The sequence below is a fragment of the Onychostoma macrolepis genome, chromosome 04, assembly GCF_012432095.1.
Source record: "Onychostoma macrolepis isolate SWU-2019 chromosome 04, ASM1243209v1, whole genome shotgun sequence".
In the NCBI taxonomy this organism is placed as follows: Eukaryota; Metazoa; Chordata; class Actinopteri; order Cypriniformes; family Cyprinidae; genus Onychostoma; species Onychostoma macrolepis.
The window spans coordinates 31689875-31716594 of NC_081158.1; the positions used below are offsets into that span (position 1 = coordinate 31689875).

General features: G+C 38.6%; 2 protein-coding genes across 4 annotated transcripts; both read right to left on the bottom strand.

Annotated features, from left to right (window-relative positions):
- Positions 1–8: 8 nt before the first annotated feature.
- Positions 9–20289, bottom strand: snap91b (synaptosome associated protein 91b). Of its 3 annotated transcripts, XM_058773399.1 has the most exons (26): positions 19296–20289; positions 16290–16432; positions 16107–16182; positions 15286–15388; positions 13786–13879; positions 13401–13512; positions 13183–13289; positions 13055–13096; positions 12064–12125; positions 11832–11837; positions 11715–11727; positions 11505–11623; positions 11319–11395; positions 10291–10305; positions 8639–8737; positions 8022–8213; positions 7356–7427; positions 6819–6899; positions 6465–6527; positions 3638–3757; positions 3087–3111; positions 2910–2976; positions 1845–1898; positions 1655–1759; positions 1459–1558; positions 9–1030 (listed from the first exon to the last, which is right to left on the bottom strand). In XM_058773399.1, exons 1-25 carry the CDS (start codon positions 19423–19425, stop codon positions 1472–1474), a joined length of 2064 nt encoding a protein of 687 aa, XP_058629382.1. In that variant the 5' UTR covers positions 19426–20289; the 3' UTR covers positions 9–1030; positions 1459–1471. The 3 variants fall into 3 exon arrangements, 1 of the variants encoding a protein (XP_058629382.1); XR_009270768.1 differs by lacking the exons at positions 9–1030; positions 1459–1558; positions 1655–1759; ... (5 more) ...; positions 7356–7427; positions 8022–8213 and having other exon boundaries at positions 6490–6527; positions 11715–11837; positions 19296–20232; XR_009270769.1 differs by lacking the exons at positions 9–1030; positions 1459–1558; positions 1655–1759; ... (5 more) ...; positions 6819–6899; positions 8639–8737 and having other exon boundaries at positions 7295–8213; positions 11715–11837; positions 19296–20232.
- A 588-nt stretch (positions 20290–20877) lies between these two features.
- On the bottom strand, positions 20878–26675 carry si:ch211-214j24.15 (GTPase IMAP family member 8). The gene is made up of 5 exons (XM_058773368.1): positions 26171–26675; positions 24906–25598; positions 23919–24626; positions 22602–23297; positions 20878–22135 (listed from the first exon to the last, which is right to left on the bottom strand). Exons 1-5 carry the CDS (start codon positions 26199–26201, stop codon positions 21297–21299), a joined length of 2967 nt encoding a protein of 988 aa, XP_058629351.1. The 5' UTR covers positions 26202–26675; the 3' UTR covers positions 20878–21296.
- Positions 26676–26720: the final 45 nt, after the last annotated feature.

The window sequence follows — 26720 nt, forward strand, 5'->3', positions numbered from 1 at the left end:
AGGATCCATTGGTGAGCACGAGATGTAATGCGGCAAACTACTCCAAATCTGTTCTGATGAGGAAACAAACTCATCTACATTTTGGATGGTCTGAAGGTGAGTACATTTTAAGCAAATTGTAATTTTGGGTTGAACTACTCCTGATATGTTGATTAAGATGTAGGTGAACTTGCTGTTGATAGAATCTGATCTGGCTCACTGGCGTCCCCTTTGCACAACAGAGGAATTACATGCTGCAATATTATATTGTTCATACTAGCAGGACTCAATCAGCTCAGTGCCTTGTGATGTACACAGACATTTGTACAAATGGGATTACTAACTAGCCATGTAGTATGCAAAGTAAACTTCTGACATAACTAAAATATATTCAACCTTTTTATCTCAAAATAAAGACTAAGGATATTCAAAACAATCTGTCTTTTAAAATATTTTAAAATGCATATGTATTTTCATCAAATAGTCACATGTTGCATGTAACTCACAATTGATAGATACGAAAAAGAATAAAATCAGGGCATTGATAAAAACAAACAGTGTGTGAGACACTATCTTAACTCGTAAAACGTTGATATTGTTCCCACAGAAGTTATTCCATGGTCAAAAGATGACTAATACTCGACTGATGATGACACAGACCGGCCCAGTGATATTCACCACAGCAAAAAACCATTTTCCACAGAAAACGTCACACTTTTGATTTGATTTCCCACGGAAAGCGAGCCAGGAAAAATGAACGCACATCTATCATTGAGAGACCTGCAGACGCACATTCAGGAATGCATCTGCCATCCTCCTCATGTTTCATAGTACTTTTTTTTTTTTTAATATATAGATCTGAAGTAACTGAGAACATTGAAATACAAACACACGTACACACATGTACTTATTCACGTTCACGGTTTGTGCTACAACAACAGACAGGGAAGGGAAAGAGAGAGAAAAGGAGGGACTGGAGTCCCTGAATGTGATGAACGGAAGAGAGAATACACACGTCTGATTCATCAGGGCTGCACAATAAGTGTGACAACTGCAATAGAGAAAAAGAAACAGATCTTAGTATCATACACTGGAAAAAAAAACATGCTAGTACATCGCACAGCTTATTAGAAAGAAATAAGTAACATTTAATTTTTTAAATAGAAAAATAATATTTTTTTCTGAAAAACATTTTTTACAGTATATATATATATGTGTGTGTGTGTGTGTGTGTATGAGAAATCTCAAATCTTGACTGACTGTACAGATATTGAATATTGATTAAATACTGATTGGACTGTCTTCCCCTGGTGGTTACAGCCTCATGTAAATGTTTTGTTTCCACAAGCAGGCTATTTTCAGCTATATTCTTAATATTAAAATATAGATGCATCAGATGAAAAAAAAAAATTCAGCTCGAGTCTGATTATGTGTCCTGTCGTCAAATTGCACATCTGCTCTAGCTGTAGTGAAACTTACACCAGCTGCTCATCTACATGAAGTCTTTGATATTGAGGTCAGCGAGAGGGTCTTTAGAAGGGGGAGGCTTCCTGGGACTCTGGGCCATTCCTGGAGACATCTGAGGAGCAATAGTTAAGTATGTGTGAATTTACACACTAAGCATTCTTGTCTAAATGACTATCAGTAAATTCAACTGCATGTATATCTAAAATACCGGTTGTCCAGGGGCTCCTGTTGCTGGAAACTGTGGCCTCATCATCGGTTGCTGCGCTGCCATCATCGGTGAGCCAGGCATCATGGGAGCAGCTCCTGCACCAGGCTACGAGTCACACAGAGACACAGTAAGAGACACATACACCTACACACACACACACACACACATACACATAAACACACACTCTTACCATGCCAAACGGTGACGGGGATCCCATGACAGGACAGACCCCGAGAGGGGAACTCTAAGTGGGTGGGAGGGATGGGGGGATATTAGCACCAAACCACACAGAACAGGACAACACCTGAACAAAATGACTCTACGACACACAGACACACAGGAGGGAACCTGCAAACACTGGGATGGTGGTTACTAGTATGATGTAAGTGTCAGTTTGAATGTTTTATGAGGCATGTGCATGCATATATGTTTAGCAGTATAAACAGAAAAGAAATAGAGAAGGAAGCGGCTATCAAGCCAAACAGGTCTGAAGCTCTAAAGCAAGAATAAATCTGAATCTTAAACTGTAATGTCTCTCTTTATATACATATATATTTATATTAAATAAATATATCAAATTATGTCTTCATATAAACTTGGATATATGTTCAATTTTATGTGCATATATAGTATATAGCAAACAAAATATATAGCAAATGTGCAGACAAAAATATATTTATTGTGGCCACAAATTAAGAATTTGATTCCTCAGTTTATGAATTTGTTCCCTCCTTTTAGTAAATCGTGGCCACATTGCACTAATTCATTCTCTCATTTGAAATAATTAAAATGAGTGAATTAATTAATTAACTAATTCTTAATTTGTGGACACAGCGTTTCCCCCCCCCCCCCCCCCCCACATTTAATGTGTGGGGCTCCGTAGTTTTGATGCAATATGCGTTTTGATAAGTGATGTACAAGTAAATTTTACGTGACTTGAGGCTACTCTTTGGCTTTGTTCACAATGCACACAAATGCAAGTGAAAGTAAGATTAGGATTATGAACTCAAAGTTTGAAACATCCTTTTAAAATATGTAATTATCTAACATTCAGGGATGGTTGATTTTTCAATATTTCAACCCTAAGGTTCATATATTAGAAAGTTCTGCCTCTTTAGTCCTGTTCATTCAACTGATAGGAGCCCAGAGAGAGGTGGGGAGAAGAGGAAGCTTGTGATTGGCTCCACGCCATGCTGCTCAAAGTCATGCGACTCCACCCCCATGCTCCACATCTACAGAACAACACAACATTTACCATGGCAACGCCCCAGCTAGGGGTGGGTACCTGCGCTTGCCAGTTCGCTCCTCCTGCTGCTTCACCCCTGAGAGGAAGAGAGAGAGATAGAAATAGAAAAGGAACAGGTACAAAAATATTTATTTGAAGAGGGCAAGAAAATATGGTGAAATAGAGAAGGAAGTTACTGTAGCTTACGGTTTCTGGTTCCCCACTGCCAAATCTGCAAGCACAGACACAGAAATATATCATTTTACATTTTGCTGTGATGTCATGAAGAACTTTTTTTTTTAATTCCTCAAAGAACCTTTTAGTGAACAATTCTAAAAAGAACCATTTTTTCTTAGTGTGAAAAACACTTGAATAATCTAAAGAACCTTTTCCACTTTAAAGAACGTTTTGTGGAATTGAAAGATTCCATGGATGTTAACCACAGATTCCAGTAAAGAACCCTAAAATTTCAAAGTGCTGTAACTTCATTCTATTTGGCTATACTCTTTAAAATAAAGGTTCTAAAAGGTGTTTTAGAACCATTTTAGAACCATTTTGGGTATCTCAAAGAACCTTTCCGTTAACAGTTTTTAAGAGAAGCATTATTTTTTTAGTGTGAAGAACATTTTAAATAATCTAGAGTCTTTTTCCACTATAAAGAACCTTCTTCATGGAACCATTGATGCCAATAAGGAAACTTTAATGTTAAGACTGTATGATTTTGGAGTACACCAAGTGAAAAGTGGATGGGAACGTACTGCTGGCCATGTTGGCCATAGCTGAGTCCAGATCTCCTCCCATGGGTTTGACCGGTGAGGTGGCCCCTGCTGCCTGTGGAGCCATAGCTGGCATGAGCACATCACCAAATCCATCAAAAGCTTTAAGGAGGAGTGAAGAGTAAGAGAAACATAGTGAGCTTGATTTTGAGTAACAGTAGAAAAAAGAAAAAAAAGAAAAAGGGAGCTCAACTGAACATTAACAACTGTTATACAGTGCATATCTCTATGGCAACCAGTACAAGAAAAATCTAAAAGATGAGAGCAGTAAGAAAGAGAGCTGAGCGCTATCATCAACTACAGTCACACAAAGCCATGACCCATTAAACATTCATTTCATCATAACATTTAACATTACTATCATCATAAAGTACAAGACTTGTTTCACACAGCATGGATAAGCAGAACATACTACTACCAAAAGACTTGCTTTGTGCTTTTATATTGACACCACAAACTGCAGCTAAATACTGAAAATAACATGATTTCTGGCTTACTACACCGGATTTTTAAGGTCAACTATTAAAATGTTTTTATTAACTGTAATAAAGCTCAAATAAAATATAAATATTAGATGAAAAAGTTCAACTAAACTTTGCCTTGGCAAATAGCTGGAAATTAAAACTAAAATTTAAATAAAATTAAACCTAAACAGTAACATTGAATATAAACATTTAAAAAAATAAATAAATATAATACATAAATCTAAATATTATACAAAATAATAATAAAAATGACAAAAGCACATTACAAACTACAAAAAAAAAAAAAATGTAAGTAAAAAAGCTAATTCAAAATATTAATTAAAAACTATATTAGTACATAATAATACTAAAACAACACTGAGTATTTCTTTAAATAATGGCCTGTGAGAAGAGGAGGATCACATTTTGCACCCAAACTAATTTACATCTATTAATTATTAAAACGCACAACTTTGGAGCCCCCTAAATTTAATAATACGTAATTACAGTGGGATAAATCATCTGGATTAAGTCAGATTCACTGAATAGAAATGCTATTTGCGTGTTGCTGCATGTATAATCGAGCCCGACAGGCGTCTTTTTTCATGTAATAAAGGGTGAGTAATTCCCTCCACTATTTTATGCTCCTTCATAAAAGCCTATATATATTTAGTGCATTTTCAACATATTTTCTGCTAAATTCAGGACACTAAGTTCAGCAAAAATAGTCTGCACTGCTTACATGTGCAGTGTGAATCCTAAAACCTTTTAATACGGGCACTGAAATGAATATGCGCTATTGCTTACGCATATGTTGTGAAACAAGTCTAAAGACAACAATATTCGCATAATGTACTTTTCTATTATTAGTTTCTACATGTTGTTGCACAGAATGTCACACTAGAGATCTTTGTAAAGCATCCAAACATTCATTCATTCATCCACCCATCTTCTAATCTTCATCGCTTGGCTAGCAGTTTTTCAGCTGAATTCACTAAAGCCCTATTCTGCAATGCAGCAATGCACTGTGGGATTGCAGCTGGTGTAGGAGCATCAGAACTCACCAGTAGCACAGGAGGAAGCAAGCAATGACCCAAGAGCCAGATGAAGGGAAAGAGAGCGAAAATGAAGAAAAAAAATGATAAAGAGAGGGAATTTGAAATGTCGGAAGGAGAAATGGAAGAAGAACATGATCAAGACAAAGAAGCGGAAGAAACAGATCAGATGAGCACAAAAGAGTGAGAGTGAATGAGAGAAAAGAGAGCAGAATTAAGCAGCAAGGCACTGGGACGAAGACTTTCTCAGTCCATGTAGAGCAGAGATGAATGTAAACGCCACGCATGAGAGAAACAGATGGAAACAAAACTGATCTCATCTCAACATGTCAATACCACCACACAACTGAGATCTAAGTCTAGACTCAATATGCCACAACGGCACAAGCACACAATCACCGAACATCAAACATGTCTCTGCTACGTAAAAGTGACATATTCCCAGAAAAAAGTTTTATAAAAAGGAAAAAAAAAAAAAAAAAAAGATTAATTTGAGTTCTCAGTTATGTTTCATTGGACAAACGTGAGTATCATCAATATATTGGAGACTTTAGTATCTTGGCAAATCTGAGCAGAGATTGAGATCTCTTGATTACGAAGGTCATTTTTCAGAACAAAAACTGGATCAGAAGGAGATTAAGTCATAGTGACAGATATTTTCTTCCATAATGTGATGTACATCAGGTTGCAGTGGATTATTTGGAAAAAAGTAGTTGTGGTTCTATTCTTCGGTTGTTGATTAGATGTTGAGATGTGGGTGTGGCAGATGAGTATGATCTTGCAGGAGTGGAGCTTAAGCAGACTATATGATTGGACAGCACCACAGAAAAGACTGTCTAGTTATGACATTTTGATTAAATATTGCGCGTTCAAAACATTTTTAACGAAACATACTAACAAACTGTTAATAATAAGATAAGATCTATAACAATTTCTCTTCCCTTCTGACTTAAAGCACAAGTCTCCATTTGTTCTCCATCTAATCTCACAGTTTTCAATGAGAAACTACTGAGATCTCATTTGTGATTTTGTCTTTCCTAAGGGTATGTAACCGTGCTACAGTTTCCATGCTATGGACTATGATGATTGTAACCATGAGTCTTTTGAACACCAGACAAAAATTTGGCTGCACACTCTCATAAAAAAGGTACCAAACCTTTCAAAAGGTACTAACATGTACCCAATTAGGGGTAAGTAAGGTACAAAGATGTACCTTTTGTTCTGAGAGTGCAATGAAAATGACATGAAGAAAAAAAGGAAAGAGGACTGCGAGGGCTGCTGGTGACGTACCTGACATCAGATCGCCTCCGGCAGCTGCTGCGGCTGGTTTGGCCTCTCCAGCGCCCGCAGATTCTGATCCATCCACGCAGCATGAGGGTAAAAAAGTTTAAAGTGAGCCAAAGCCATTACTCTGAGAAATAACCCCAGAGAGAGAGAGAAAGAGAGTGTTATCACACATAAATAAAAGACAGAAATAGAAACACACTCACACAAATGTACACACATACACCTCATTAAAGCCTTTTGACCGGTCAGCTCAGGAAATCTGGTCCATCAACCATCAGTTTTAACAGAATCCACAGCAACCATCTGGTCAACACATGCAAATCAAACCCCCAGCATGCACACTGGGTAGTTACCAACCCCCAAACAGGTCCAGATTTGCTCCGCTGTCTGGCCAGCTTATGGGGGCCGATAGAGCAGCGGCAGGAGGACGAAACACATCTGGAGCACAGGAACAGGTTTAGTTGACACCTAAACTCCTGCTTGTTTAACATCCATTATTTGAAGAGTAACTATGCAACTATGTAAACCAGGACCCGTAAACGCATTAGTTTTAGGTCAAAACAAGAGCCTGTTTACTTCATAGATGAAGACAGGTTTGTGAGATAAAGCCCAAGGGTACAAGCGAAAATAGAAAGGTTTATAAGTGGGGATAATGTAACTAATGGGTCTTGGAGATGTTTCAAGAGAAACATAGACGGAAAGATTGGGAATGATTAAGAAGTGAATGAAGGCCTAAGGGACTGAGAGAAATCAGTTTGTCGGACGGGCAGTTCCTTCGGCTGCCCCAGGAGAGAAGCATATTTGGCTCACCTTGAGCAGTCAAGGACAGAATAGAGAAAAAGCAAAGCACAAGCGAGGCAGGGAATGAGTGGATGGATTTACTGTAGCGTGTACCTGCTGAAAACAGGTCTAGACTGGGGTTTGGGTCTGTTTTGGGAACGGAGTCTGGCATGGGATCAAAAAAACCTAAAAACAAGACAACATTTATAAACATAAATAATATTAATACACAACACAAACCAAGCAAATGAAAATATAGAATACCAAATAAACCAAACTAAAAGATACCTTATAAAAGTTTCAGTGCCATGGAAATGTGAATTTATGCTTTACACTGAACAAATATCTTCCTTAAAGTGCAAAAGTTTTATTCAAATAGTTTTAACTGTTCCCTTTTAAGGGACAGTCCACCCAAAAATAAAATAAAAAACATTCCGAGTCATTAACTCAGCCTCATGTTGTTCCTGCATGCACTTCTGTCTCCTGCGGAACAACAAACAGCAAACAGCTTCGGTTCCCACTGACTTCCATTTTTCTGCATATTATGGAAGTCAATGGGTATCAAAACTTTGGTTGCCAACATTTTTCAGAGTATCTTCTTTTACATTCCACAGAGTCATACAAGGAAAGTCATACAAGTTTGAAACAATTGACATAATTGTCATTTTTGGGTGGACCTTCCCTTAAAAGCACTTGCTGAAAAACAACAGGAAAGGAAAAGATTTCCGGTCCAGATTTTAATTAGGGTTCTTGCCAAATCTCTGGCCTAAGGAGGTTTACCAGCAAACAGGTCTATCGTCGGGGCTGGGGAAGCAGCGGGGGCTACGGTGCTGGTGGTTGTGGAGACAGACGCCTGGACAGTGTTGGGCGCCACTGAGCTAAAGAGAGAGTTACTGTCATCTACTGGCTGCATGGAGAACAGGTCCAACTGATGGGAGTTATCAGCAGTACCAGCCGCTGGAGTGAAGGGATCTACCGGGAGAAGAGGATGAGCATTTAAAAACATCTTCCAGGCTCTGAAAGACTTATGTAGAGTTGTCCTGAGGATGAAATTCCAGAGAAGGAAGAATGAAAAAGAAAGTGGAAGATGGAGAGGGTTTTGTTGCACATTTAACAAGTCGACATCTGCTTGTGGCTCCTGGAGAACAGAACTTCACTGTTCAAAGACTATCGCCCTAGCAACACAGATAGCGATCTCCATGGCAACACCGATGCCAATCCAGAAAACTCAACACTGACCAGAAGAGGCTTCATTAGGAGCAGAGCCTGCACAAGAGGCTCTGTGAGGTTCTTCAAACCGGTAAATGAAACATTCAGAAGCAAGCACACGCACTCTCTCACCCGTCATGGGCTGACATTCTCATACACACATATGCACGTGAACTGTTGCCACCCACCGGTTGACGCGGTGCCGTCGGCAGCAGGGGTGGGCGTTGTTGCTGCGGCCCCACCTTCTGCAGCAGCAGCTGTTTCAGCCGCAGGGGCCGCAAACACATCTGGAGTAGCGCGCATCAGGGCCAAAGGGTTGGTGTATAATAGCCAAAGAAAAGGAGGAAAGGAAGAAGTGGAAATAGTAGATAGCATAGAGAAAGAGAGAGAAACATTAGATTCAGTGTCATGCAGAGTTTGAATGAAAAGATGTTTTGCATTTAAAATATTAAAAACTAAAGCTTTATCACAATTCATGGGCTACATCCTTCAAAGGCTGCATGCCAAGACTGAATGTGCCATAGCAGTGTGGCAAAGACTGTCCCATTTCGCAGGCTTCTATAAATGTGGGCTCGGAAATTCGCCTTTCTTTTCCTGGGCCACGAAGGATACAACAAATGGATCCTTCGCGGCACAGACTATCCCAAGATTCATTTCGTGCTGTTGATGACAGGATTATTTTTTTAAAAGAGAGCCACACTTAAGTATTGAGTTTCAACTTACTCTATTATCTAATGTCACAAATGTGACACTTTAATGTGGTTCAAATGTGGCCCTTACCAAGATGAGATTTTAAAGGCAGTTTGCACTTTTATTATGTACATAAATGGTCATATTTATGGTCATACCAACATATTGGTGGTCCGTCTAAGGATGCAGCCCCTGAATTGGTACACGGCTTATGTCTTTTAATAATAATAGTAATAATAATATATGAAAACTACCCATTTTACTCTAGGAACATGTATTAGAAATTAAAATGGGTCAAATTTGCAGTTGTTGAATTTAAAACTTTACTGAAAACCTGATTAATCTTACTGTGCAGTCTGCAAATGTACACATAAAATTAATCAAAAGATTAGAATTCATATGTAATTTTAATACACAAAGGATAGCAAATGAATGTCAAATGCAAACTGCAGAAGTGTAGCATGGAAGATATAAAGTAGAAAGGGAAATGAGAAGCTTGACTACGGACACAAATGGAGGAGCAATGGTGACTACAGACTTCACAAATGAAGCACAAAATGATTTCGCTCTAATCTTTGATTTTCTTCCTCTGTTTTGGAATGCGGCACAGCCTTTTCCCCCAGAAAACTCTTCGTAAGGAAGAAACCTCACTACTGACCTCCGAGGAGATCCGCTGAGCCGGAGGAAGCACCGGCAGCGGAAGGAGGAGGAGCCAAAGAAACGGCTGCCTCAGCGGCTGTGGTGGTGGGCGTGGCTGAGGAGTTGGAGTCTACGGCAGGGGTTGGGTCAGGAAGGAGAGTCTCTGTAGTAAGGGAGCCTATCTCTGCATAGCCACGCCCCCAGCGGACCAATATAAACGCAACGTAAATCAACAGATAACCAAGAAAGGAACCAAAGAAGAGGGTAAGAGCAAAAGAGAGAGAAAGAAAGAGATTCTACTGAGCAAAGACTGAGGGATTGACACAGAGATGTTAAATGGGCTTTAGGAGACTAGGTTTGTCACACTTAGGACTGTCATACTCTAATTTCAATTCTCCAGATGAACTATAACAAACGTTTAAAATGTTTCAAAAAGTGAATGAGACATTTAACACATCAAATTAGATGAAAACACTTATTTAACATAAAATGAAAGGTCAGTAGCGCTTACCTGAGCCCAGCAGATCTGATGTGATAGCAGCCCATGACAGAGAAAGAAAAAGATATTTCAAATTAGGTCATTAAGAGTTTGTAATGAGGAACATAAAACAGATGCTTTAATTTAGGAAGTTTGTAAGTTAAAGGTCTGTTTTTCACATTACTTTGGGTTTGTGGCAAGCTTGGTTTTATAATGGATCAATGTGAAATTAAAATAGATCTAATATACTTTAACACTTTTGGTGTGTATTATTGCAAATATAATCATAATTTTTTACCTAATTGTAATGCAAAGTTTTCTTTATGGCTTCTTTATTTCATTGAGACTACTTTCATTATTTAATCAGTCCGATGGATAAATCTCAGTTTTTTAAATTTCTTGCTGGATGACCCATTTCACTCTAAAATATGTCACATTATGGAAGTGAAATAGGTTGTGAATGCCGTCTCGTGTTCATAAGATAAATTATTATTATAAATATTTTATGGTTTCATATTAAAGTAACCCAATTTGAGCATGCTGGCACATATACTCCAACATCTTTGAGTCAGACCGCAGCAAAGCCATGTATCTGAGTTTACTCAGAACATTATTTTTTTTTTTAAATTAGCGTTTTTGGGTTTGTGTTGGGTTTGGCCTTGAAATTCACAGATTTAGGCCAATGCTATTTTAGCATTAGTTATATATTACTCTAGTTTTTATGAATATTTCAAATAAGTTTTATTTTAATTTATTTTATTTTTTATTTGTATTTTATTTAAGTCAAATTTAATTTTAATTTAGTTTAACTTGTAGTAATTTTTGCATTTTTATTGGTATATTTGTTAAATTTTTTTTTTTTTTTCAGTTTTGGTTTCATTTCAGTTTTAGTTGTCAGTTAATAATTTTAATATTTCAAGGCAATTTTATGTTTTAAGTTTTCTGAATGTTTATATTTTATTTTTTTCAGATTAATTAACTAAAACGTTTAATAGTTCTATCTTTAAATAAAATAAGAACACTGGTTAGAGCTGCAAAGTATGTATGCGTTTGAATTGTACCTCCCCAAGATGTGGGAGCAGCTGATGCTCCTGTAGAAGGTCCAGAGGAAGACAACGGGTCCAGATCCAGCAGAGAACTACGGTAAGACAGACAAACACTTATGAAAGCTGTTATCTGTTATCTGTTGTTCTGACTAGTATTTTTAATCAGACAGGAAGTGAAGTCTGGTTACTTGGGTCACTCACTCGGTGGCAGTTTCGGCGGCAGCAGGCGTGGCCTCAGCACGCGGCGGCTCCAAAGTGGGGACGGCAGCAGCTGATTTGGCGGGAGTGGAGGTTGGAGACACATTATTGGTGGGTGATCCCTAAAACATAACACAGAGTAACATTGAGCACATGTGTGCGATTTATCTATTTAAAAAAAAAAAAAAAAAAAAATTAAAAATTCCCGCTTACTTTTGTGGGTGACCTGAAGGACACAAGCAGAGACAGTGAGATAGAAGTGAACAGATGATTTTATATAAAAACAATATTACTAATGAAAATGTTTGAGATTACTTAAAACATACTCACCCTTCCCTGAACAAACCATTGTGGGAGGTAAAAGAACATAAATTAGAATTAACATTTATAGGCTTTATATTTCTTATTCAAAGAGACTTACAGTATAATAACTACAGAGACAAGCTATGGTTATGTGCCTTTTTTTCTATCAAATCCAGCATGCAACATTTGATTTACAAGTGCAGAGTTACTTCCCCTCTGACATTTAAAGTGATTTAGAATGAGTTCAGGGATCTCGTACCCTTTCTTGCCCTCTAGACCGTTCATATGTGCCTCTAGAGACTCCAGAATACTGCTGGGAGCCTGAGGACAGAAGAATAAAACACACACACACACACACGCATATGATGAGAAAAGGAAAGATGTGTGAAGACAGTACAAAAATCATGGCATCAGGGCATTTTTCATTTTGATATCTCCACAGCAAATTCAAACAATAAAACACCACATCAAAACCCAGTGAAAATCTTTACCCAAAGCACTCCTCACAGCACCGCAAAATCAGCTCAAAGCACAAACTGTGTGACAGAACTGGACTTCAGTGCATTGCTTTCCTCAGCTTCTGAACAAAAGGCTAATTATGATGTGACCTCTCGGTTTTAGAGAGAAATTCAAGTCAAAAAAGTCACTTGCATAGTGCTACTTTATACAATACAGATTGTTTCAAAGCATCCTAAATCAGGAAAATAACAAGTGTTAATGTTGCAAAATTCCTTGATTTTAGCTATAAAGCAGCTCCACAGAAGACAACAGTATCATATATGAGTTCTTATTATTGCTTTAAAGCTTCCAGTAACAGCATATGCAAACAAACTAGTGTTTTGTGACTAGCCCAGTCAGGAAGGGCTTCTGTACAAGGAGGTAAAAGCAATACACTGAGATTCATATTGCGTCCCATATCAGTTGCCATGGTTACCGGCTCTTCGTTGCGGCAGTCTTTAAAGGGACAGTCTTCATTGTCTGAATCTGCCAGGTCTGCAACTACGCGGGGGTGCAAACACTGGGAATCCCCAAGGGAAGGCGTTTTGATAATGATTCTTGGTTAGGATGGATGAAACTCACACCAGCTTTACTTAATTATTTTAAAAGGTTGTTAGACTCTTCCCATGCTATAATGTTTTAGAAGCCATTGACATCAAGAAATCAATACTTGACCTGATTCTAATATTAATTAAGAGCTAATGACATACCAGCACGAAAGAACAAATGTTTGTTTCAAGTGGCTGACTTACATAAGAGATGTCAGGAATGTCATTCTTATCCACTCCTACTTGCTGCGAAAAGAATCACAATAAAAATACAGTGAATTGACATTCTATCCAAATATTTGACTTGAAAACATCTCTGCTTCTGGCCTTACCTCAGCAATTTTCATGAACTCTGCAATTTTGGTCACCCGGGTCAGAAATTTCTTATAAATGTCCAGAGAATCCTTGCACTCAGACTTCTTCATTTTGAAATATTTCTCTGTATAATTAAAAACAGACCCATTAGTTTCAGGGGAAAAAACGGATGTATAAAATATTGAACAATATAATGAAGTTCAGAGATTGAGATCAAAAATAAGTTATCACATACCTAATAAATTGATGACGCCGTCATTGTAGGAGGCAAAGAGTTTTATCAGATCCTTAAAGAGAAGCATGAATGCTGCATTTATGATGCCGTTGTTCAAGTCTTTAGGATGAACCTGAGAAAAAAGATGGTGGAGGGAAGAGAAAAAGACAAAAGAGAGTTTTTAAAACAATAATGTGAACAATAAACTAGAATTTGACGTTCTATTCCTGATCAAATAATGATAAAAAGCACATTGAAAAAAATACAATGAAGTCAACGAACCAGTGAAAAACTAAATCGGTGGCGAAACCACAATCATTAAACTTAAACCTGGACTGCTCAATCTCAGATGGTCTTCTTCTGTCTCAGATAGAAGGTCCCAGACATTGTGGGAGATGTTACTCACGTCAAACTCCAGCAGTGTGTCCACTTGGGTCTGAAGGGCAGGCATGGCCTTCAAAAGCTTGTCAGGAGCCATAGTCCTCATCACTCCGTCAGCTCTGTACGCGCACACACACACACACACACACACACTACATAAGACTGATTGCTTATAGTTTGTGAATACTGAGTAACCATCCTTTCATTCTCTCTAACTTAGAGATGACATTCCTTTTGTGTTCTGTAAGTGTAACAGCTCTGGGAGTAAATTCTGAAGTGTTTCTGACCTTCATGCAAACAACATGCTATTTAAAATGCACTCTGACATAATATTTAAAGGTGCCATAGAATGCATCGATACAGTATTTTAAATTGTTCTCTGATATCTACATAGAAGGTATGTGGCTTAGGTAAGGGCAAAAATTCTCCAGAAACAGTTTTACATGTGCATTTACAACCCTAGGATTTCTCCCTAGAATGAAATGGTCTGTTATTGGCTTATTTGGAATGAATAATAATGTTGAGCTCTGCTCTGATTGGCTGTTTCACAGTGCGGCTCAATGTTGAGCTCTGCTCTGATTGGCTGTTTCACAGTGTGGCTCATTTCAGTAGCTCACACAGCAGGAAGGAAACACAGGGAGGAAAATATATATATTTCAATACTTTCTCTCGCAGTTATATCGTCGAGTAATTATACTGTATATAAAATGCGGGCATCAAGGAGCCGTTAATAATATGCGTGGCACTGAAACTCCTTTCAAATGCACGATCGCCTTTTACTTTTGCTTTCGAGATTCGCGATCGCACAAACTCTGTTTATACTATGGAGCGGCAGTATTTACCACACATTTTACAAGATCAGATGCTTGTCAGTTGGTGCTCAGTATCTGTAAATCATTGCCATCATCCTCAGTCATCTCTCTTTACTCTGTTTATGTGGTAAATGAAATCTTATGTACTGTAATGTAACAGGCAACCGCTAGCAAGGAGCTAACCATGTCCCTTTAGTGGCTTGCGTTATTTTATTAGAACGCATTATTTGCTTTCCGTGCCTTTCTGAATACAAACACCAACCCGTCCCTGCACTTCACATCCCCTGCACAGCCTGGAACATAACATTTATTTCCATGATCTGCCATTTTCACTGTTGTCCTCGCTTGTTTCTTCACAATACCTGCAGAACTTCTGATGGTTCGGCTGGCGGCTAGCCTAGATCAAGGGCGGGTATATGCAAATGTTGGGGGTGTAACTATTAGTGATCCTGACCGTTACATCACAGTCGGTGTTATGTTCTGATTCACCTATTTTTCAGTGGTCTTTTTTATTCACGAGATTTACATAAGAAGGAGGAAACAATGGTGTTTGAGGCTCACTGTATGTAATTTCCATGTACAGAACTCTTATTATTCAACTATGCCAAGGTAAATATAGTTTTCCATTCTATGGCACCTTTTAATTACTTGGAATAACTAGTGTATACAATGTTGCCAATGTGTCCTTCTATTCCTAGAATTCATCGACCTACCCCTTCTTAACTCGAGTGAAGTCGAAGGCCATTGCACGGTAAGCATACGCCTTCTCATTTAAGTACCGTGCATATCGTCTGATGAATGTAGACATGTCATAGCCTTGTAGACAGAAAAGGAAAAAACAGCACTAAGCAGCCTTCAATTTAAAACCATTTACTTGTATAGACAGGCTGAACATGTTAATAATTAAAGGAATAGTTCACCCAAAAAATTTAAATTTGCTGATTTTTAAAAAAAATTTTTACTCACCCTCAGGCCATCCAAGATGTAGATGAGTTAGTTTCTTCATCAAGACATATTTGGAGAAATGTAGCATTACTTCACTTGCTCACCAATAAATCTGTAGTGAATGGGTGCCATTAGAATGAGAGTCCAAACAGCTGATAATAATCAATAATGACAATAATCCACAAGTAATCTACACCACTTCAGTTTGTAGTTAAAAATATCTTGATGGATTTGTTTCTTACAAACACATAGCTTTTTGCTTTACAGGATGTTAACTGATGGACTGGAGTTGATTGTGGGCTTGAGTTCGGAATACTTGTGGATTATTATGATGTTTTTATCAGCTGTTTGGACTCTCATTCTGATGGCACCCATTCACTGCAGAGGATCCACTGGTGATCCAGTGATGTAATGTTAAAATTCTCTAAATCTGTTCCCAACAAACTCATTTACATCTTGGATAGCCTGAGGGTGAGTAAATACATTTTCATCAAATTTTCATTTTTGGGTGAACTATTTTAAATCAAATTTAATTGAAGTTTATGTGTCTTCATCCATTTAACTCGCACACAAATGTACAGAAACTCACCATGGGAGCCTGTTTTGTCAATAAAGTTGCTGAGATTGAACAGGGAAGTCCTTGAGGCCAAATACTGGATGAATCTCTGCAGGGATTTAAAAAGGACACAGTATTTTAGTATTCAGCACCTGTGAGATTTAATATTAACAGTTTGACTAAAAGGAGAAGATTAATCAGCAAGTAGCGCCTCACCTCATTTCCGTAGATGCAGATGTGGTGGGTCGTGGTTAGAGCTTTGAACACGACCACCCAGCTTGCATTAGTGGATCTTTCGAATAATGTGTCAGCCATCTGGGGGATGTTCACGTTTGTCTCATTGGTGGTTGAGATCAGATCTGCACACAAAAAAAAACACACACACATTTACCACTACAGCACTATGCACTGAAATGTAGATGAAGGACTTTGAGAGCTTTATGATTACTGAACCAGCAGACAGATTCTCAAGGGGAAGATTCATATCTGCAATTGCATTATGGAAGCAAGAAACAGCCCCACAAAGATAAACAACAATATGACTGTGCATTCTTCTTGCACATAACAACATACTGCATGCAGTGGAATGCATGATGGACAAAATGAAAGAAATGTTCTAGTCAGTGAGATTGAGGTCATTCAATATTTGCTTTTTGAACAAAATCAAAGGAAATCAGTTGTGTGTAGTGAAAATCTAGTTTTCCAGATTCAGTAGAAATGTAATGTTTAGAAAAATGCTGTATATGAATTGTGAAGGTAATCACACTTGACAGGTCTAAATAAGTCCCTTCAAGAAATCAACCACACACAAGATACAACTGTAAAATTAACTTCTTTCTGACACAATATCAGTTTCCAATCAAATGGGACCAAAAAAAACCGAACAGAAAAATGGATAAACACATGAAAACATGTCCAGGCTACATTTTACTCTTATAAAAAAAAAAAAAAAAACATAAGATTTTTTTTGAGCATAAAGAAATAAAGCCATTATTCTCAATCATTAGATTCTCAATACTGTAATCAGCATTGGGAAATTTGGTGGAAAATGTGTTTAAAAATCTTAATCGTTTTAAAACAGGATTCATTTTCTGTAATCAAAATATAAATATTTTTTTCTTTATTTTGATTTGGAGTGCAGCATGACCCTGCAATCTTCTTGATAGGCTTCACAACTGAGCTTGTCTTGAATACCATATAACATTGTGCTTAGGGTGCCAGTATGTTAGTCATGGCTGCTAGAGAACACACTGCAGTGGAGTTAAGAAGCCAAGAATAGTTCAGATTAAAACACACACTGAGATACAGTGTGCCAACACTAGTGCAATATGTAATGTCATAATATATTGAAGTATATGGCACAGCAGTCCCTGTACATATATCGGTTAAGAAAATGTGAGCAGGTGCAGCTCACTGGGATTATGGAATTGCTCAAGACACCGTGCTTCATGTGACCGGATTACAGGCAGTGTAAATACAGACACATTGCAAACACACACACACACACATGCATAGTCATCTGCTAGGCCACATTAATGTAAGCACACGACTAACCGGCTGCTTAGGTCACATTTCTACTGTATATGATGCAACATCATACTTATCAATCCTGCCAAATATAATACAGAATATGCATCTAAAAAGACAATATTGCATTCATATTTAAATAAACTCTTAAGAAGCAGCACATTTTATTGTTAATAATTAATATTTAAAACAACACTGACAGAAAAGCCTAACAACCTGCAACAATTAAAATATAAAATGCCTATCAATTAACATCTTGTGAAGTAAAAATCTGCATGTTTGTAAGAAACAAATCCATCATTAAGGCATTTTAACTCTAAACTGTCGCTTCTGGCCAAAATATGAGTCCATAATCCATAACAACAATTCCTCCAGTGAAAACAATTCCTCAAAGTTTCATTTGTAAACTCTGCTTGATCTGTGCATACTTCTCTCCTGATTCATACAAGATGACTTGTTCACCAAAGAAAGCAATATTATGGATAGAGGACTTTTATTTTAGCCAAAAGCTATGGTTTGAGGTTAAAACGCCTTATATACAGATTTATTTCTTACAAACACGCAGCTTTTCACTTCATAAGATGTTAACTGATGTACTGTAGTGGTGTGGATTACTTGTGTATTATTGTGATGTTTTTATCAGCTGTTTGGACTCTCATTCTGACGGCACCCATTCGCTGCAGAGGATTACATGGTGAGCAAGTGTTATAATGCTAAATTTCTCCAAATCTGTTCTGATAAAGAAACAAACTCATATTTTTCAGCAAATTTTCATTTTTGGGTGAACTATTCCTTTAAATTCAGTCTTTTTAATTCAAAGCAAATGCAGCCGGTCTGTCTTGGAATGAAGACCCTCTTGTGCAAACTGATAGCATGTCATCATGATGTCACTCACTCCTCCCCCTTCCCCAATAATCTACTTCAGTTTCCATGACAACCTCACCAACACCCCTCACGCCTTCCAATTGACTGAAGTAATAAGACAAAAACTCATCAAACACATTTCCTTGTCGTAAACACCTGAGTGTACTAGAGTCAAATTAGTTTGTTTCTGTACAATGAACAATGCATCTTTCCACAGGTGCTAAACTGTGCCAAGACCGAATGGATTTCAGAAGAGCCTAAAGTGGGCTGTGATATCAGGAAACATCTTAAGCATCATGTATGATTCCCTGATGAATGGATTGCTGATATTCCCACACACACACATACACAAGGCTTTTAATTCCTCTGCTTGCATACCAGTGTCCTCACCTTTGGCTTTGTAAATAATACATGCATGCTTTGGCTGATCAATTTATAATTCAGAAGGCCTTCTCCTGCAGGACACAGAGCTCGAGGCCGACATGAGGATGCTTTGTAGCCTCTCTGTCCTGTCTAAATGCAGTTGATTTCCTTCCGTCTTCTCAGTTCGAGACAAGCCACCCCCATAAATACACTTCGGGGTATGTTCTGTGCTGTCAATTTGCCTTCGATCAGCTTCACACACTAAGCTTCTTATATAAAATGCACCCTAAAAAGGCAGGTTTTCCATTTACAGAATTGCAACTGGTAGCAAACAACCTCACTGAGTGCAAAGCATGCATAATGCAGAGCGCTGTGTTAATTGCACGGTAAACACGCATTGGACTGTGGTGCTGAATTGGACAGCGCCAGGTCTTAGGAACGAGGATGAGTGCAAAATGTCTCGCTTACATTCCAGGTGCTTCTTCTTGGGCGCCATCACCTCGTGCGTGGTGGCTTTGCAAACGGCACGAGCCACATCGGATCCGGTGAGCTGGTACTGCGCCGCGGCGATGCGATCCGTCAGAGTCTGTCCAGACATTTTCTCCCGGTAGCGTCGACAACCACCTCAAGATTCAACTTCAGGGGGAAGGACAGCCGTAATGCATATGATATTCGCCGACAAAAAAAGAGACGGAATCCAAGGTGGCTCTCTAGAATCTGACAATGTCGATTCCACGTTTCGGTTTCCAACCGGAGCGGATGAATTTAAGTATTCAAAAGCACAAAATATATATTCTCAATTGAATCCTTTTAAAAAATTCCCTCGTAGGCGTCTAGCATGGGTTGGTTTCAGCACCCTGGATAATGCCTCTTATTACGTAACGCCCTACGACGAGCTGTTTTCTGGCTCTCGCGGGAAATAAATAATAAAATTAATACGTTAAACCGTAACCTTTGATTATCATGTGAATTAAAAACCCCATCTAAGTTAACCGAAATGACAGAGCGTTTTGCGATGAGCTGGTGCGACGTAATTAATTAAATAAACACCTAAAAACGAGTTGTAGAAACGTTCCGTCGATTAATCCTCTACTATAAAGCTGTTCGGGATTCCGGAGCCTCGGTAATATTCGGTCGCAGCCCGTGTGTCCTTCGCCTCCGGTCGGATGATGGTGATGGTGACGTGTCAATTTCCAGCCGTCTCGAGGGCGGGAGTCTGAAGACAAGTATGTTTTCACGTTTCAGTGCTAATATCGTGTAGATCTTGGCTATTTTAGTTGCTTATTTTTCTGGTAATGCAGGTTTCGGTCCTGCCTCGTCGGTGGACCTGGTCAGGTGACTCATACCGGGCTCTTAAAGGGAAGCGGCGTCACGCTGTCACGCGCCTTTAAGGGGTCTGTGCGCGTTCACGGTTCATCCGTCTGCAGAGGTAGATTTTCTGTCACGAGCTTTCAGTGATATTGGGTGAATAGACGGCATTCAAATGATTGTGCAATGTGTAGATGATCTTCAAGGTTGTCTCAGAATTCTATTACATTTTTGGACTTTTATTGCGTTTTTTATGTGCTCTGTGAATAGGCTGCGTACAAGCTATATTTATCCTTACGGTTGTGGATGCTGAATTTGCAATGGCATGATCCACTGCATGTCAAACTACTCTAGACCTCTAGTGCCTGAATGTGAAAACAGCAGCTTCATCATTCGACCACTAGGTGGAGGCAATTCAACACTATTGATTTATTTTTTACTTTTAAACTGCCGCAACAAATTGTTTAGCCCTTATAAAGCTTGTCTTGTATACCTATTTACCAGAGAAACAATGTTTGTAAATTCTAGCAGTGAATGCACTAATCTTGCACCTTCTTTCTGTGTTCAGATATTTTTCTCACACTGTCATTCATGTGTTTGCATCATGTGTCAGATGGCCCGGAGGAAAGACATCATGCATTGTGGAAAACTGGAGTTAATGCAGGTGACAGAGAAGGTCCCTGTGATTATAAACAGAGTCTGCAGGCACAGGTGAGAAGTCACACACTGTCAAATGCAGAACTGCGTGACTTTTGTAATACATGTTTTTAATGATGTGATTTTATGTCAGTTTAGTAAAGCCTTACATCAAAAGTCAAATTTAAATGGTACAACACAAGATTTACAGCATTTCATATAAATGTTATGGTCTTCTAGATTTATGATATAAAACTTTTTGTTGCTGTCACCAGCACTTATGACAGTGTCTGCATGCTGTTCAAGAGAATTTCAGATCATGAATGGGAATTGTTTGATACCAGATGTATTCAAATATTTAGAATGAAAGGATTTACTTATATTTGTTTACTAACTCTTGCTTTCTGTTTCTGTCCGAGAGAAAAATGCACATCTTGTTACACTTTAAACAGTGAAGTTATAGTCATGACCCAACTTGACAAATACGTTTTCTATTTTTGCCATATCAGTACTGAAAAGTGGCATTCACTTTTCATCTGATCGACCCGTTTCCTCACTTTCTGCTGACACAGTTGCTTCAGAGGGTCGGCTGGGGTCGTGTGTCTCTTTACTCCTGTCCTTTGGTTCCTGAAATATTCTACTACAGTGCTTGATTGTTTGCTTGAGCTCCTGCAAGTCTCTTTGTACTCCCTCCAGGATGTCAAGCTTTGACAGTTTCCTGTCAATTGAGGCCAGATGTCCCTGATAGTTCTCAGTGATGCCTGAACCTTCCGAGTTGATTGGAGTCATGCTGCTGCGTTTAGGCTCATTCATAGCCTCTTGCCACATCATCTCAAAATAAGAATCTATAAATGCCTCCAGCTCCTCAATGTTACTGTCACCCCATTGGTCAATTAGGTTCTGCAGGTTCTCTGATTGGATAAAATCCATAAAGGCTCTTTCTTTTGCCGTTTGAGCTGTGTAAGGTGTATTCCTGTGGTAATACGGAAGGGACAGCCCACAAAACCTTTCCACCTGTGATTCGTTCATGAATAATCGTTGCACATTCATTGGCTGCTCAGTTGTTGAAACATGGAATGCAGCAAGAGAACCTGTTTCAAGCCCATCTATCCTACTCACACCAATCCATGGTTCATTTGGGTGAAACCATTCGGAGGTGTTGAGCACCACTACTAGTCTTTGATGAAGGTTTCTGGGTAATGAGGTCCTATTTGATAATCGGATACTCCTGCAGGCCACTGCTTGATTTTCATTTGGTGAAAGGCTGGAGTCTGTGGTGGTAATTTTTGGATCACTGGATGTAGATGGGAGCAAATGTTCAGAGATCTCAATCATTTGATGCTCTCCTCGAATGTCAGTATCACCTGTTACGAAAAGAGAATAAACACTTTAAACATCCAGTATCAATACCAACATCCAGTACCAAAATCAAGCAAAAAATAAAAATAAACCTTCGCATCTAATCAAGCAGTGTTGGGGGTAACTAGTAAAGTAATGCATTACTTTTTAATTTACAAGAAAATCTTCTGAAAGCTGTACCCTCTACTGGACAGACATGAATTTATTTCCTTCAAAAGCTTGAGGAAAAAAATTGCAAGAGTGTAACTCAGAATTGCAAGATATAAACTTGGAATTGTGAGGAAAAAAGTCAGAATTGTGAGATAAAGATTCGCAATTGCGAGACATAAAGTCAGAATTGTGATATATAAACTCGCAATTGTGACAAACAAAGTCTCAATTGTGAGATATAAACTTGTAATTGTGAGTTAAAATAGTGTGAACTGAGAGATTAAAACGAGGAGAACTAATGGTAAAAATGTAACAACTCACCACGATGGAAGTTTGTAGAACTTCTAAGAGGTGTCTTTTGCATTACCCCAATCTGTACCTTCCCACCAAACCTGAATTCGTCATTTACCAAAGGTCGTTGAATATTCCCTCGATTTTTTGCGTTATTTAATATTTGTTCCAACACAATCTCCTCTATCTTCTGCATCAGTTCTGTGACCTGAGTGCCATTGTTTTTGATCTTATTGTTGAAAACCTGATATCTATTTCCACATTTCTCCACCAGCATCTGAAGTGCATCTCCTTCACTTTCAATATATTGCTCCACACTGACATCACCGAGCCAGTCTCCATGTGTGAACAACACAACAGTGCTGCTCCATGCTTTCCCTCCCAGAGCACGCAGATGGTCCTCAGCTGCTTTCAGGTTCCTTAGCGTAAATGACGAACTGGCATTGACAACCAACAGAAGGATGCAGATCCCACTGGCTGAACCAGAAACCCAGTCATGGAGAAGTTGCCTTCTGAACTCTGCAGTATATGGACACTCAGTTGTCCAGCCTGGAGTGTCCATGACCTCAACTTTTGTCTCATTGAGTATAACAGTACCTCTCATGAGGTTTTGGTTGTCAGCCTCTTGTCCATCATTACCCAAAATGCAACTTGCAGAAGATGTCTTACCAGAGTGTCTACCACCCAGGAAAAATACTCTTACAACTGAGGGCAACTGTACTTTATCTGTAAAGAGAAGAAAAAAACTCTTACAGGAATAGTTCATGAAAATTCTGTCATCATTTACTCACCCACGTCGTTCCAAACTAGTAAGATTTTGGTTCCTCTTCAAAAGATATTTTTTATGAAATTGGAGTGGTTTCTGTCCCTCAAGTGAAAGTCCATGCAACCAAAACTTAGATCCAAAAAAAGTGTCATGAGCCTAATCCAGTGGTGCCCAACCCTGTTCCTGGAGATCTACCTACCTGCAGAGTTCAGTCCCAGCCCTGCTTCAGCACACCTGCGTGTAATTATCAAGTGTTCCTGAACATCTCAATTAGCCGGTTAAGCCGTGTTTGATCAGAGTTGGAGCTGAACTTTGCACGAAGGTAGATCTCCAGGAACAGGGTTGGGCACCACTGGCCTAGTCCATACGAATACAATGCCTTTATGATCTTTTTGGATCTTCAAAATTTTGATAGACTTTCAATGAAGGGACAGAAAAATATCTTAAATTGTTTCAAAGATGAATGAAAGTCTTAAGGTTTGAAATGAGATGAGGGTTGATTCAGAATCGAAGTTAATTCACAGTCAAATTTTGTATCACAGTATAATTTATTAGATGATGCTGGAAGGTTCTTGACTTACTCTTAAAAGCTCTCAAGCTTTGTCTTCGTCTCAGCACATTTTCACGCCGGATCTTCGCCCTGTCTTCCTCTACTTGCTGTTTTCTCTTCATCTCTTTAAAAAGACTATCATCTGTTTCAAAGTGGCTTCCTGCTGTCATCTCCTCTATCTTCTCCAGTAGCTCTGTGATCTGGAACTTATTCCCAAGGCTCTTGTTGTTTAGTACATGGTAGCGGTTTCCGCATCTCTCCACGAGCCACTGGAGGGTCTTACCTTCGCTTTCAATGTACTGCTCTATGGTTGTGTCACCAAGCCAGTCCCCAAAGGTAAACAGCACTATACAGTGATTCCAAACGTCCTTACTAATGAGCTCACTGTGCTCCTCAGTGGCTCTCCTGTAGATCTCTGTGAATGACCTGTCCACCCGTACCACCAAAAGGAAAGCGTGAGGACCAGGTGGACACAAGTACACACTCTTGACTATTTCCTCTTTGTCAAAAGCTGAAGAATCCTGGGTAAAGTAGTTCATCCACCAGCCAGGTGTGTCTACAACTGTTACCTGTATTCCTGCTACTGTGAATGTTTCCTTCATGCATTGTGTGGTCCGCTTGTTTGCTGTAAAGCTTAGGCCACTTCCTGCGGCTAGAATGCTGTTTCCTGTTGAGCTCTTCCCTGAGCCCTTTGCTCCAAGCAAGATGAGTCTTATATTTTGTTGATGAGATGAGTGCACTGAGCCGAGGAAGAAATAGAATGATTGAGTTTTACAATAAAATACTACACTTTTGAAAACAAAGGTTCCAAAAGAGGGTGTTCACAGTTTTTGGTTCCTCAAAGAACCTTTTGCTGAACATTTCTTAAAAGAAACTTTTTTTTTTTCTGAAGAACATTTAAAAAATCTAAATAACCTTTTACCACTATAAAGAACCTACTGTGGAATGGAAAGGTTCTATAAATGCCAATAAAGAACATTTTGTTTTTAAGAGTGTAATACCTTATTTTAAAACTCACCCTTCAGAGATCTCTGTTTCTGTATATTCATCAGTCTTTGATGAGCCTTAAGCTCCACTTCCCTCTTCCTGTCCTCTGTCTCCTGTAAAGTCTTTACATCCATTTCAAAATGGTATCTTTCATTTTCTGCCAACATTTTGTCAATTTTCCCCATCAGTTCCATTACTTGGGTGGCATTGCGTGTTTCCTGGGTATCAAAAACATGAAACCTGCCGCTACACCTTTCCAGGAGCCACTGGAGAGGTTTACCTGATGCCTGAACATGATCCTCAAATGATTTATTTCCTGCATTTTTGCCCTTTGTGAACAGCACCATAGTGTGACTCCAAACCGCCCCACCGAGGAGCTCAAGATGCTCTTCTACGGCTCTCCTCCTCTTTTCTATGAACACAGAGTCTGTTTTCACCACAAGGAGAAAGATGTGAGGCCCTGGGTGACATATGGAGACGCTGTGTCTGATTTCCCTCCTGACCAGCTCTGGTGTGTCTTGTGCTGAGAAGTCACACCACCAACCTGGCGTATCCACCACTATCACACTTCTACCTTGTACCTCAGCTTTTCTTTTCAGGCATGTGGTCCTTTCATGGAGGACGAACTCCTCTTGGTTTAAGATAGCATTTCCCACTAGGTTCTTTCCAGAATTTCGACCTCCAAGAAGGATGATCCGCAACTCGAACAGATGCTTCACATTCCCTTGATTAAAAAACAAGTGTGATATATTTGTAATATTTCAGTTTAGAAAACATTATTCAAAGCTCAGATTAATATACAACATGCTAGTAATGGCGTCTTCAAATATACATATACAATGTTTCTTTTTTTCCTCAACCAGTAGCAGATTAATAATTCAATAAAAGGACTAGACTGTGAGACATGGTTAAAATATAACCTAGAAGATGTGCAAAGATTATACAGACATACCCAAATATGACCTACAACTGTAACTCACACTTCTGAATCACTGCTAAAAAGTTACATGAGGCACTTTAATGTGAGAAAATGTGGCCTAAGGGATAAGAGCAAAGTCAGTAAAGTTTAATTCAGGATAATTGCATTTTTTTCCAGTTATCTCAATGACAAAATGTGTCTCAGTTTACCTGAATTCACCCTAGCTTTTGTCTCTGGATATCCATCAAAATAAATAAAAAGAAATGGAATAATATACCTTTTTCCAAACTCTGTAATGTTTAATTTTCCAACAAACTGATTGCCTTTATCTTTAAGGATATGTGTCAAAATAAATATAAAGAAATAAAATAACTTACTTTGATTCTGAGAAGTTCCTTTTAAGGCCATGATGGGTCATGCAGGCTTATTTTGGGTCATGCAGGAGCATTATTTTGGTTATGTTTCCAGTGGAAATAGACAAGACTAAGTGAATCATCGTTAGGTGTGTTTTGGAATGTGTAATGTCAACCTATTCCATGGGTCCAAAGTTTATACTGTAATAAACCTGTGAAATACCAAAATGCCACTCCCTCATACACAACAAAGCCATATACTTCTGAAGTTTTGCTTAGTTTGTGTTTATTCAGAACCAATTTTTCTGTTCCCCTTTAATATTTATAAGGGCGTTGAACAGGAAATATGAAATATATTGTAACGTCAGTATTGCATTAATTATTGTTACTCAGGATATCAACATGAATTTACTAATCAAACTCTGCTTTCATCTTTGTTGTTATTGTTACATTTTTGTCATTGTTTGTGATTGTTTCAGAGTTTGCAAACAGAGATTGATCATAGAGAGAAGGGCAACGTTCATCAGCCAGTATAACAGTTAAAGCTTAAACCTGAATAAATCAGCAAATCCTC

Excerpts from the sequence above, each read along its gene's own strand:
- snap91b (XM_058773399.1), bottom strand. The coding sequence starts at position 19,425 with ATGTCTGGACAGACTCTGACGGATCGCATCGCCGCGGCGCAGTACCAG. Across the intron at positions 2,977-3,086 it reads GCAGTGGGGAACCAGAAACC|GGGTGAAGCAGCAGGAGGAG; the intron begins GTAAGCTACAGT and ends TCTTCCTCTCAG. Across the intron at positions 1,559-1,654 it reads CAGGAGCCCCTGGACAACCG|ATGTCTCCAGGAATGGCCCA; the intron begins GTATTTTAGATA and ends ATTGCTCCTCAG.
- si:ch211-214j24.15 (XM_058773368.1), bottom strand. The coding sequence starts at position 26,201 with ATGGCCTTAAAAGGAACTTCTCAGAATCAAA. Across the intron at positions 24,627-24,905 it reads GAAACAGAGATCTCTGAAGG|TGCACTCATCTCATCAACAA; the intron begins GTGAGTTTTAAA and ends TCCTCGGCTCAG. Across the intron at positions 22,136-22,601 it reads TTCTACAAACTTCCATCGTG|GTGATACTGACATTCGAGGA; the intron begins GTGAGTTGTTAC and ends TTTTCGTAACAG.